The sequence below is a fragment of the Phaethon lepturus genome, unplaced genomic scaffold (assembly GCF_000687285.1).
Source record: "Phaethon lepturus isolate BGI_N335 unplaced genomic scaffold, ASM68728v1 scaffold13676, whole genome shotgun sequence".
In the NCBI taxonomy this organism is placed as follows: domain Eukaryota; kingdom Metazoa; phylum Chordata; class Aves; order Phaethontiformes; family Phaethontidae; genus Phaethon; species Phaethon lepturus.
Window position 1 is genome coordinate 35194 of NW_010545640.1, and position 12659 is coordinate 47852.

The 12659-nt window shown below is 37.0% G+C and overlaps 1 protein-coding gene across 1 annotated transcript in view; it reads right to left on the bottom strand.

Moving 5' to 3' along the window:
• Positions 1-12659, bottom strand: part of TAX1BP1 (Tax1 (human T-cell leukemia virus type I) binding protein 1) — a 46466-nt gene that overhangs the window by 1832 nt on the left and 31975 nt on the right. Inside the window, exons 12-13 of the mRNA XM_010289027.1 lie at positions 9721-9764; positions 9124-9274 (exon numbers count right to left, since the gene is read on the bottom strand). Of these exons, the coding sequence (XP_010287329.1) occupies positions 9124-9274; positions 9721-9764 (195 nt within the window). The remainder of the gene's footprint in view (positions 1-9123; positions 9275-9720; positions 9765-12659) is intronic.

Sequence of the window (12659 nt, forward strand, 5' to 3'; positions counted from 1 at the left end):
GTTTGCCTCACAGCTTCTATCGGGTTGGGAAGGCAGGTCAGCCTCTAGGGAATGTGCTGCTCCTCACCTCTCATAAAAGGAGGAAGAAATCTGCCTGCAATGGGAAATTCTCAAGCAGAAAAATGAACACCTCCAGTGACTGGATCCCAAGAGCTCCCTTCTGACAAGCAAGGGGTCGGAGCACTTACATTTTGCAGGTTTTTGGGTTGTTGCTTTTTGTTTGGGGTTTTTTTTTATTATTCTGTGATGACATTATTACAAATTAAGATGTAAATAAGGACAGTGATGTAACCAAACACAATTAGAGGAAGAAAAATAAGCACATAAGGAAAATAAATTGAAGGAGGAAGAAAAACGAGAACTGTGTTTGTAAACCCATTCCTTATGCAGTATCAAACTATTATACAGCATCTTGGTTCTATTCTTCAATTAGATAATACAGCAAAAAACCTATTCAAGGTAGGAAAACAGGTAAATTCAGCAAGATTTTTGAAACACAAACTCCTCAGTCATTTTCCTTCTCATCTCGAAGACACCTTACATGCAAGAATTACGAATTATTTAGCTGATCTTCAAAAATAGATGTGCAAGGGACCATATATAACAGCATACACACTGTATGTTTTATACAGATCACTAATACGTATATTCAAACATATTTCATTTTTAGGCTAACACACTTCATCCTTATGAAGAGTTAATGGAAACAGGGCATGACGGGAAGACTCCCTCAATAGTTTTCTTCTCCTGACAACAGCTGTTTAGTTTCAACCATTTAACATTTCCATTAAGCAGCTAGTGGGGCTTGCTGTGACAGATGCTGGCAACAGACATATTTTCCTGTCTAACTTGCTTGCTTTGCACCTGCAGTAAAAAGGGCATATGGGTTCTAAAGTATTATTTGTTCCCTTTGTCACGAAAGGGATAGGCTGTATGTATTAAAGAAGAAAAACTATTTAAAGTACTCTTCTGGTACAGCTTATATAGTGCCATAAACATGACAAATTTGCTGAGTAACAGACTGTAAGCAGACCAGGACTTACCTGAGAAAATGAATGTGCATCTTCCTTCAACAAAATGGTTCCACTACAAGCACAGGCCCAATTACCATTTAAATCCTTAGAAAACACTGTCTTACAATTCTTGACTGTTTGTCACTCAGTTACTTCATGAACACAAGGCATTTTTGCCACAGCACTTTATTAATACTTGGTTACAAATGATGAAGTGGATGAGGAGGTACTTCTCTGGTGAAAGGGCTCTTCAGCCTCGTATTCCTTAAGTAAGCTTTGTTTAGGACAGAGGAGCAGACCCAATGAAAAATCCACAGATTATTCATTATATTAAGGGTTATGAATTTTAGTTGAGTAAGGAGTCAGGATTTACCAATGCTAACCATTAACTTGGCATATAAGGGCACTAACCTAAGTTATGTGGGTAACATGATACAGATGAGACTTTTTTCCCAAAATTATTAATGCATTCAACAAAACCCAACTTTTAGAAAGGGTCTTTACGCAGACCTGAATGAAACCGCTACCCTGAATTCCCAACTGTAACAGAACACTGAACTCATCATTCTTGAAGTAATCCATCTTCCATACAAGTGTTAGAATACCACAGAAATTTTAGTGTCCCCTGTCAAAAAAGGGGGAAACCTCTCAGCCTCTACACACATATTACACAAAGATTAAAATGTACTGAGTGGTAAATGAAATATGTTCATATAAAACATTATTCAAGTAGAAGTGATCTTACCAATGCCCTCCCTCTGTGTCAGCAGAAGTAGACTGCTTTAGCACCAGTTTCCCCACATGCGTATTTCTGCTCTACCACCAGAGTCCACAAGAAAGGAGATTTAAATTGGAATCAACAACATGCAAACCGATTTATACTAAGGTCTGCCATTTTAAAAAATTATTTTTAGGAAAAATCAGCACTGCCTGTCCACTTTTATATAAAGCTTTAATAGGTTGATAGGTTGGGTGGTGGTGTTTTTCACACTATTTACTTTAGTTAATTTAGTTATTTGTTCAGTATCCCCCAAACACTTTTTTTTAAAAACATTTGGGTTACTGCTAGTCACTTGGCAAGATAAAATCGTTTACAGCTTTTGTCCTTTCTTTCAGTTTCTGGCAAGTGTGATGCCCTACCATGTACAAATATAACATTCCCCCTCATTCCTTTTTGAAAAACTGATTTGAAAAAAGAGCATGACCCTTTTCTCTAAGTGGGCACACATGCACTATCGGGCATTGCTGCCTCGTAGGCACTAGCTTCAACAGAAGGCAAATGCAAGTAATTGACAATTGAAAGAAAGGCTTTTCTGATGTCAAAGTAACATCAAGTTTGGTATGTCCAAAGGATGTAGCTTTCTCATGACCCAGTTCAATTAACTGTAGAAATCATACTGTGTGTTCCTTCTGGCCTGCGTACCAGAGAAGAATGACAATACCAAATATGTATTGGTATTACACTGTTAAGACATGGAAAGTCTCTCTTCAGTGTACTTTTGCTCTTGGCCAAGTATATAAAGAAAGATCGGTTCTTAACCTTTTGTTATGCTCAACCCAAACAAGAAGAATGCACATCTATATTGAGCATGCCTCAAAGTGCATATTACAGATCACTGTATAATAAAAGAATGGTCAAATAGTAACAATGAGAACTTTATCTTAGTCTGAGAGTATTTCACAGCTATTCTAATTACAAGTCACAGTAAACAGTATACTGTAACTAAAAATTCTCATGCACTGCCCTGGGGTAGCTTGGAACTTCTGGAAATCACAGAAAATGTCCGCTTGTATGGGACTCCAACAGCTGTCTGTATCTGTCATTTCAGGTGGACAAAACTTCTGAAGTGTAAAATGGAGAACTGTTTGAAGGGAGGACAGATCTTCCTCATCTTGGTTCACAATCACTTAGTGCCCAGTTTCTTCTGGCTAGTATAACCAATGACACATTCTTTATTCTCATAAATTATATTACATATGCTTTTCAACCTGACATTTAAAAACTGGTCGCTCTCCCATGATAAAGCAAACCATCCCCTGAAGACTGAAAGGCCAAAATGAGAAGGTTAGTTGAAGCTGCTTTAGAGAGTTTGACAATAATTGCTGGGAAGCCAGGCCTCAATGGCTCGGCCTATGCTATATTTTAAGCACAGGCATCAGCTTACTCTCAAGACCCCCCCCATGGTCGAGTCATCCAAGTTATTTGGACAGAAGCACATACTCCGTATTTTGAGAGACAGTTTAATCTGCCCTTTTTGTAGACCCAGAGCCAGCTTTCTTGTACTCCAGACCGATGACTAGCGACATGGCTGCACATACTTAATCCAAGACCCCTACAGTGCCCTGCAGTGATGTAACATAGTTGATATGTGACCTCAGGTCCTTGCGTAAAGAGTCTGATATCATGTGCCCATAGGCTGGCACTGTGGTTACGTAGCGTAACAAGTGCCAGGCCTTCTGAATTCTGAAGTTTGGACAATTGGGTTAACGAATTATAAAGGGTGCCTTTCACATCATGACTTAAATACTATCACTGGACTGTAACTCTGACTCTTTGAAATTGCCACGAGTTACATAGATTATATGAATCATAAAGATAAATCTAGTATTACACAATAAAGCATGCTAGAAAAGAGGGGCTTTGTCACTAGAAGAGGAAGAAAGGAAAGCCAGACATTAATTGTCAGAAATAAGCACAACTCACCTAGTTTTACCAAAACAAACCAATTTTGTCTCAAGTACTGCTTTCGTAATTAACAGCTATACGCAGTTCCAAGATTGTCAAACAGAAATTAGAAACAAAGCCGTGGGACACTATACAAAACCCAGAGACTTGAACAATCCCCATCTCTGATTTCTACAGATCATTTTAACATGCAACAGAAAGTGAACCGATACCCATCTTAAGCTTTAAGCAACAAACAAACAGATACACCGCTAACGTATAGTGTGGGTGAACTGGAAAGAAGAGTACATGCATTTCCTTTCTGTGATTCAGCTCTGCTGTGGGAGTAGAATCAAACTGTTTTAGCTCTCTCTACCTCTCTGCAAGCAGTCTGGTCTCTCAAGAGGTACCTGGATCCTAACTGCTCCTTTTATGTCTATCCTATAGAAAAGGTAGTAATTACCCAAGTAATTGGTTGCCAGGGTAAGATCAGGCTAATAAAGCATAGTGGGTTTGGCTTTTGCTAGAAAAAAGCCCATTTTGGATTCATCTCAAAAAATATCCTGACCTGGTTGTCAGTTGCCAAAAGTTACACTCTTCATACCCCACAAATTTACTGTGACTAACAACATTGTTTAAGAGTCTCGGGATAGTTACTCTGGGCTTACTGCCAACTGTAATCAGAACTACATTTCTAAAACTCACACTTTAGTATTTAAAAAAAAAAAAAAAAAAAGTTTTGTTTATGGATCTCTCCCTTACATACCTGCTTCTAGAAATTATTTGCTCCAAATGATTACATTTTCGTCAATTATGGGAGCATGAGCAAATGGAAAGTTGGTACTGAGTAGATGACGGCAGAAAATTTCGGCAAGTCAACTGTTCTACACAAAGTCACTACTGTGTGCATGCTTATCTGGCATGATTAACACAGACCAGCTTATCCCTCTCAGAAATCATGGTTTAATTGGCCTTAAGAGTTCCAAAAGCCAAAGCTATGAAGAATTACAGAAAGTCTTGGAGTCATAAAAAACTGATGTTCTTTTATGTCAACCAAATACATGGGAGTACCCATTCCCAAGGAACAAAGTTTTGGGAGAAACAAAATCGGAATACAATAGCAACATTAAACAAAAATTCTGATGCATTTGCAGATATATCCTTACTTGGTCTACAGAGTACTGAAGACAGTAAAGGCAGCATAAGTGTCACCATCACCTGATCTTATACTGCTAGTCTAGATAATGATCACTAACAAAAATGTCTTCACTGAGAAGCAGAAAGGGAAGCCTACTACACTTGGAGTAAGAGCAAAAAGCATTCTCCTTAGGAGTGGAAACTAAGTTCAGGTCACATTAGGAGCAAATGCCTCAGCAGAAGTATCATCTCAGTCATAAGCTTGAGAATTTTGTAACTTACCAGTAGGAAAGACAAGACAGTTTTGTAGAGGGTTACAAAGATAGCAGCTGTACTTCACAGAACTGAAGATCAAATGATTAGCTGCAGGTCCAGAAGCATCCGCAGGAAAATAATACATGCACAACTTCAGCATGAAAATAATCTTCTTAAAGTGAGCTTAGGGCATCTGTGATGTCTTTCCTTGTATGAATGGGAATGGTACACCTAGCACCCATCCAGTGCTGTAAGGCTATGCAAAAATCCTGACTCGCTTGGCCAAATGTGCTCTTATGATGGGTGTTAACGGTGTGTACAGAACTTCTGACAGTGGAACGAGAAAGAAGCAGTGAGTGAATGGAGACCAAGCTGGCACCCTTCTTCCCCATCGCCAACTGAAAGGATAGTTACTACCTTGTGCCACACCTCTCATCTATTAATATAATCGAAAGACTTGTATTTCCTCCTTGGGATAGGTAGAAAGATAACCAAGACTGCCTCACTGAGATTTATAAGACGCATATTGCTAAAAAGTACATGATGGCAGCCACATTCGTTCAAGAGGCTGACAATTTTTCTTCATTGGGAAGCAAAATGGAAAATGTTCCTGTTCATGTAGAAAATTATGGTTGATTCATAACAGTAAACAATTTACAATTCTAAAGACACAGAATAGAAACATAATCCTTTTCATATATTGCAGAAAAGGTACCCTAAGTTAGATCTTTTTCAGTACAAGCCAAAAAGCATGTAAAAGCATCATTGCCCAGAAACACAAGACTCCTTTAGACAAAAGTAAACTGAGCACCTCAAACAAGTCTGTTACAAGACTGATGAAGAAAAAGGTTGCATTAAAAAACAAAACAAACAACAAACAAAAACACCTTATGAAGACTTTTCAAAAATAAGGAGACACATGGGATTCCCATACAGAAGGTTTGCATCAATTCAGACAGGTGTTAAGATATTTCACTAAAGGGGACAACTGCAGCTCAAGTAAAAGAATCAAGTTTTACCACAAAAAGGACAACTAAGGAGTCCTGACTTTCTCTGGATTTGTCTTGTTTTCCCCGTAACACTTGTCCCCCCATCATCTCATGTTCTCTTCTTGTTTATTGTAGTTGTATTAGTGACCAGTTTGCAGCCATATGCAGGCCAATTAGCCAGCTGCTGGATGCCTGTTAGAACAAGAATTTAGTAAGGTATCTCTTATCCCAAGCGACTGTCAAAAAACCTGTAGGAATTCAGTACCTAAGACCTCTACCCCATGTCAAATGGCTGAAGGTAGCAGAAGACAGCAAAAACAATATCCAGAAAGAAATAAAAAATGAGAGCAAGAAGGCAAAATAAAAATCCGAACAAATGGGAAGAGAATTCTGTTTTGAGCAAATGCCAGAGTACAGATGAACAGAAAATGGGTACTGTGCTTAACATCAATTCACAGCACAAATGAGTTGCACAAGTGCTGGAAAGCTCCAGTGAAGGCAAAGGCTTTTAAAACTCAAGGACATGTAGAGTGGAAACGTGCAAACGGACAAATGCACAGAGACAAATTCTAGATTCTTCTCCTGGTGCTAAGGAAGACATGTCACAGTTGGAAAGACGATAACTCAATGTTTACAATGAAAGAAGGTCAAGATAACAGCTGCAGAGATGTGGTCTGTAGGTTTGAAGCAATTCTACCTAATTCCCTGTCCAGAAAACACTTCTGGGAGAAGCATTCGGGTTTTCTCCTCTGTCATCCAGATTGTTTATGAAGTTACTCAACTGCACAGGAATGTAAACAGCAACTACTGCCAGCTATGTTTCACTTGCTAGAGCCCCTCATGGTTTGCTGACCTATTCCTTAGGCTAGATGAATATCCTAAAGGAAGGGAGGTCCCATTTCTGGCCTTCATTCTGTAGAAGCAAGTCACAAAGCTTTTCTCACACATGTGTGCACACGCTTCCCTATTCTCACCTTATAAACTGAAAAAAGCCATATTTTAGTCATATCTGAAAAGTCTGTTTACAGTTGTGTGTATACAACCTCCACTTCATTCTCCTATGTATCATAACGTTGGTCCAGGGTCTCAAAGATCTGTCATCTTAGATAAATAATGTAGACATGTTCATCATCATACGTAAACTACCACCAAAACAGCCATGAAGTGGAAGTGACTACAACACCCTCAAGTTCTTAAACTAATATAACACGTAATAATAGGAATGTGGAGAGGAAGATGACAGAAGTCCACGCAATGGTAGTATTGTAAACAAAGCAGTAAGACCACCAATCCTTTCCTTCTGGGAGGGAATCCTCCACTAACAAAGGCTCCACATCTTACTGGTTTAAAAATGCACAGAATTACAGCTTATTTTAAAAACCAGTACAACAAATGGTAATCTCTTCATATCTATTATTTGCTGTTTCTTCCGCGCAAGTGACAGGCTCTCCTTTATAATGAATTGCCTACATATATGGAAGTTATCCCTGGTTATTTCTTTACTTCATTAAAACTCTCTTACTTTTGGCATATTCCTACGTCTCTCTAGAAAGATTCTTGCAACCACTCATTTCCATGTACATTTGTACACTACACATACAGTCTATTTTTGGGAGGAGCAAGCAACCGATTCGCATTTGACAGTAAAAAAAATAAAGATATAAATTATTTGATTTAAAGGCACCTTTTCTCAAGTTGAACTTTATTTAAGCCTGTTATATTCCATTCCATTACAAAAACCCAAGCTGTGTCAGCAAATGAGCACAAGACTCTAGCACTGTTTCTCTTGGGTTTGCAAGAGGGCAAAGCACATAGATCAGAAAGAACACCCTGTTAATTAAACTGAAGCAGATGACTAAAGAAGAGAAGAGCCTGTCATATGTATTATCTACGTCAAGAATGATGAGATTAAATATGCGAAATGTGAAGTGAACGTGGGCAACAGCATTAAGCTCACATTCTAGATCTCAAACAGGCAGCACAAGTTCTGACAGCTTCCCTAATTATTCACAGTAATGGACACTGGGGGCAAAAGGTAGGAGGGAGAAATACATTTTTCTCCATTACAGGTGCTGAGCACCAGGGCTAAAATCATGGCTGTCTGAACACTGATCAGTTTCTTCAAAGGTTAATAGCAATTAAATGTGGCAAACTAGACTAAATGAGAAACAGGTCATGATACCACTACTTGCAAAGAGCACAATACTTTGCAGAAAGGTATTTCTTGTTTAATATTTTTGAAGGTACAAGAGTACTTAGAATAAGAAAGAGCAATAAATCTGTTCCTATTCAAATGAAGACATACAGTCCAGTTTATTACAGAAGCCAATTTACTAAAACCATTTTTTATACCAGAATGTGCAAGTTAACTGTGTTAAAAAGAAAAGCTAACCAGTTTCCACTTAAAACATACAAAGCCCTAAAAAAGAAATCAGTGAGGATCTGTCACTTTCAGTTTAAGCAGCTTTAGACAACTACTTATTCCAAACACATGTCTAACAGCAAAAAATTCAAAATGGGAATTAATAAATGCAGATTTGCAGAAGACAGAACAAAAGATTAATACATTAGAATGAAGTATGTAATACGATACAAATTTTCATTTACCGTTTACTGAAAATGCTGGTATCAGAATCCTTTAAACTTATTTTTTCTGTTACAATTTAGTTCCTACGTACAAATTATAAGATGCGTAAGACATGGCTACATTTTGAGCCCTCATTCTAACACAGAGGAGAGGAAAATCAGAATGAGTTGAGATTACTTGGATTCTTCTGCTTTAGTATTTAAAAAATTAATAAGCTACTGTCCTAATACCAAAACAAGCTGTCAGTAACTCAAGAGACTGGGGGAACAAGTATATTATCATCAATTGCTGTGCTGAGTTTTCTCTTTCAAAGCAAGCAAAATTCACCTAAAACATTGTTCAGGGAAAAGAAAAATCAACTCCAGATTTACGTAACAATCAATTAGGCTTACCACATACTGAAAGCCTACGTGCAACCCTTGATTACTTATTGGTAAACATATCAAGGAAAAATAATAATAAAAAAAGATAACTTGCATTGTTATCCTCAGGATCTTCTAAACCATCAGGCCGACTAAGATTGCGTGAAGGCTGACTACACACTACATCATCTTCTAGCTCCCAAAAGGAAGTTCTAACAGGTGGTCTTTGGATCTCATCAGGATTAAAAGCACCATCTGCTCCATCTGAAGAAAAATTAATTAGAATACCTTTGTTCAGTAGAGTTTGTATTTTGAGATTATAGCTGTGCTACCTTACATTTAACAATCAAGACTTAAAACACATTTTACGTTTAGATAATATAAAAGAAGAAAAATCACCTTTTTCAAAGGTGGGTTTTTTTAAACTTTGTTTACCTTATTGATTCTCACCAGTAAAATAAAGGCACTCAAGTAAATGCTCAGTCAATAAAGGCTTTGTACACCAGTATAAAGATTGTTGGTACTTAACCTGCATTAAATGAGCCATTGCTTTTGAAACAGCAGGAGGGAAATTTACTTACCTCTTCTTTCCTGAATCGCATAAGGGTTTCCATATTGCAGTACTGGTAGCCTGCTTGGCACTGCAGGAACTGGTCCACTTTTCTCTGAATATGGGTTGCGAAAATGTAATGTCTGTTGTGAAATCTGTCCGTCCATCACCCTTCCAGCTTCATTTCCTGGTGTCCTACCAAGTTCCTAAATAATGCAAAGTTTCAAATGTAATTAACCTACAGAGTCCTAGCAAAGTTTGAAATTTTTATGCAATATTTAGATTTGTTTTTAAAACTACATCTGCTAACCTTCCAACTGTCTTTTCATCTTGCTCTAGTGCCAAATATACCATACATACCAAAAATAGTCAATGAAGAAAATACAAAAAGATACTTTTTCCTCTTCTTTTGTCATCAGTTAATTCAAATTACATAAATAGATCAGACACATTTTTCAAGAAATATCTGCATCCTTTTTAAAATTAGGAAAAATCAGTTAAATAGGTAAAGAATGGATGAATTAACAATAACAACTAAAGATAATGTGCAGTGAGAAAAGTTTTTTTAAGTTACAATTAAAAAGAAAATAATACTTTTTTTCTTATCATACCATACCATTCAAAAATGCACCATTTTAGTATGTGAAGTACACGTATGTACATATTTGGCATTAATTCCCTATGAATTCATGAGTGGCAGATACTTTAAGAACTAGTAAATACCTTGCACTGGATCCTTTCTGATATCTAGCAGCAGAACATTGACCTACATGAAGTGTAACCTAACACGAGCTAAGATGAGCTCAAGGTTGTCACTCTGAGTAGAAAATGAAGAACATTAGAACAAACTTTTGCATAATGTCCTTCACATGCACACACACACAGGGAAAGAAACCAGCACAGAGAATTTAGAAGCAGTCTATACTATTTTCCACAACATAGCTTCCTTAAAGTTACCCTTATTTGAATACACAGACGTGTGCACGTTAAGCTCTGTACATTATTTGCAGATCTGTTAGATGTAGCTGTGTTTATAAATGGAAGAGAATTACTTTGTTCAAATGCAGAGATCCTATCAAACATACTCACCTAAAACTACACCTTTGCCTCTGTAGGCAAAGATCCATTACTTTTCCTTGTTCTCAGTTCCCTTAAAAAAAGATTTTTAAGTACATGATGAGGTATGTTAAACCGGTTGGAACAATTTTTGTCCTTGTTTGTGATTCTGCTTGGTGATCATGTACCACTTATAATTAATTATTAGGGGGCTTTTTAGTTGTTATTATTGCATCAGAATATTTCTATCACCATTATACGAAGTAAAGCCAAAAACTCCCTTGTCCTAGTCACTACTAACACAGCTGAAATTTTTGCATGTTTCTCCTTCTGAACAGAAGGAAGAAAAAGGATTGTTTTGTTTTTTCAATTAATAAACAGTATTATCTACAATACTGAGAAGCGGTTTGTGGCTTGCAAGGACTGAAGATATGAGAACACTTTCAAGCTGCACTGTAAAGCAGACTTAATCCAGTTGATACCTTTTTGCTCTTACATTCAAAGACGACAGACTGGACTCTATAAAAAAAATTACAAAAGGCTGGGGGGAAAGAAGAGAACAATAAGGAGACAGGTCAACATGTTAAGCAGCTGTTTCTCCATCAATAGCATGAAGTTGACAGCTTCTTAGTGGGCATGAGAGAAAGGCTAGTTTGCAGGAGCACCCTGAAGAAAATGTTATGTTTTGGAGAAAGTTTTCCACCGAGTAATAAAATAGCATGGAAAAAAGCACACAAGCATGTACATTTGAAAATGTAGCAGAAAAATGTTGGAACATGGTCTCACAGATCAATTCATGCTTTTGAATAGGCAAGGAAAGAAGACAGAGAATGGTCCATCAGGAAAAATCTGGTAAGGATCCTGAAAGCCTAACAAGTAACTCCTGATAAATGCAGTGGAGACTGACAGTCAAAACAATGGGCTACCAAAATACTGTGTACCCTACACCACTTTCTGAACAAAAACAAGTTAGAAAAGGTTTCTCCCCTCAAAGTCAGAATGGCAACAAGCAAGTGTGACAACTCTATCAAAATTCTGGGCAAGATTTTTAACTTGATGGACAGCTGGAGGAGACCAGATACTTTACATCAACAGGGTTTAGGTAAACACTGGGATAAGAAAAATTTAAAAATGGGTCAGACTGAAGACAATTTGCTCTATCATTCTGGACTATAACCTAGGTATGGCAGTCACACCACTAGCAATCATGCAAAGGCCCCCGAATATATATTTAAACTCAGCATTAACTACTAGACTGATTGATTAATTCTCTATTTTTGATAATGTTCAGACAATTGATTCTAGGAAGGAAGACCATTATTCAAGGTTGGTATTTTCTATTTATATTAACAAATAGAAATTAGTGCTGCTTTTCACAAAGGTAGTCCAGATTAGGTTAATTATTTCAAATAATACTTATACTACAAGCATCATATGAAACAAAATTGCACTTGTACTACCGTCTAATTACAAATGAGTGGATTTTAAATCCATGAGCAGTTTCATTTTCATACAGATTCCAAAGTTATTACACTTCGTGTGAAAAACAATTTGCCCTCTATGAACTTAATGAGCAAAGTTCTAATTCATCCTTCTTCCTCCTTTACATCCTCACCTACTTTACATATACGCATACTTACAGTTTAGCTAAAGTACGTAGCTTACTTCCAAAATTCAGTTATTTTCATCCACAATATAAAATTGTTGAATTTATTAGAGGGGTTTAAGTGGCCTGCTTTATTTAATTTGGTTGTTTGAATGTTTCTATCAGAAAGGCAATTAATTCTTTCAGAAAAGCTCAAATATAACTTTTAAAAAAATTAATATACTTAAAATCCTAGATTCTTGCATATAATCCACAGAAATAGTAATTATTCTAAACTACTAAAGGGTTTTTGTAACTTTTAGGCCTTTAAAACTCTAAGTGAATATATATGTTACAAGACAGCAGTAACTGAAATGACTTAGGTGTGATCAGTGCATCAGCTCTAATTCATACAAAGAAAAGTCTTTCTCATCCTTCCATTTAATAAAATGGCTTAAGG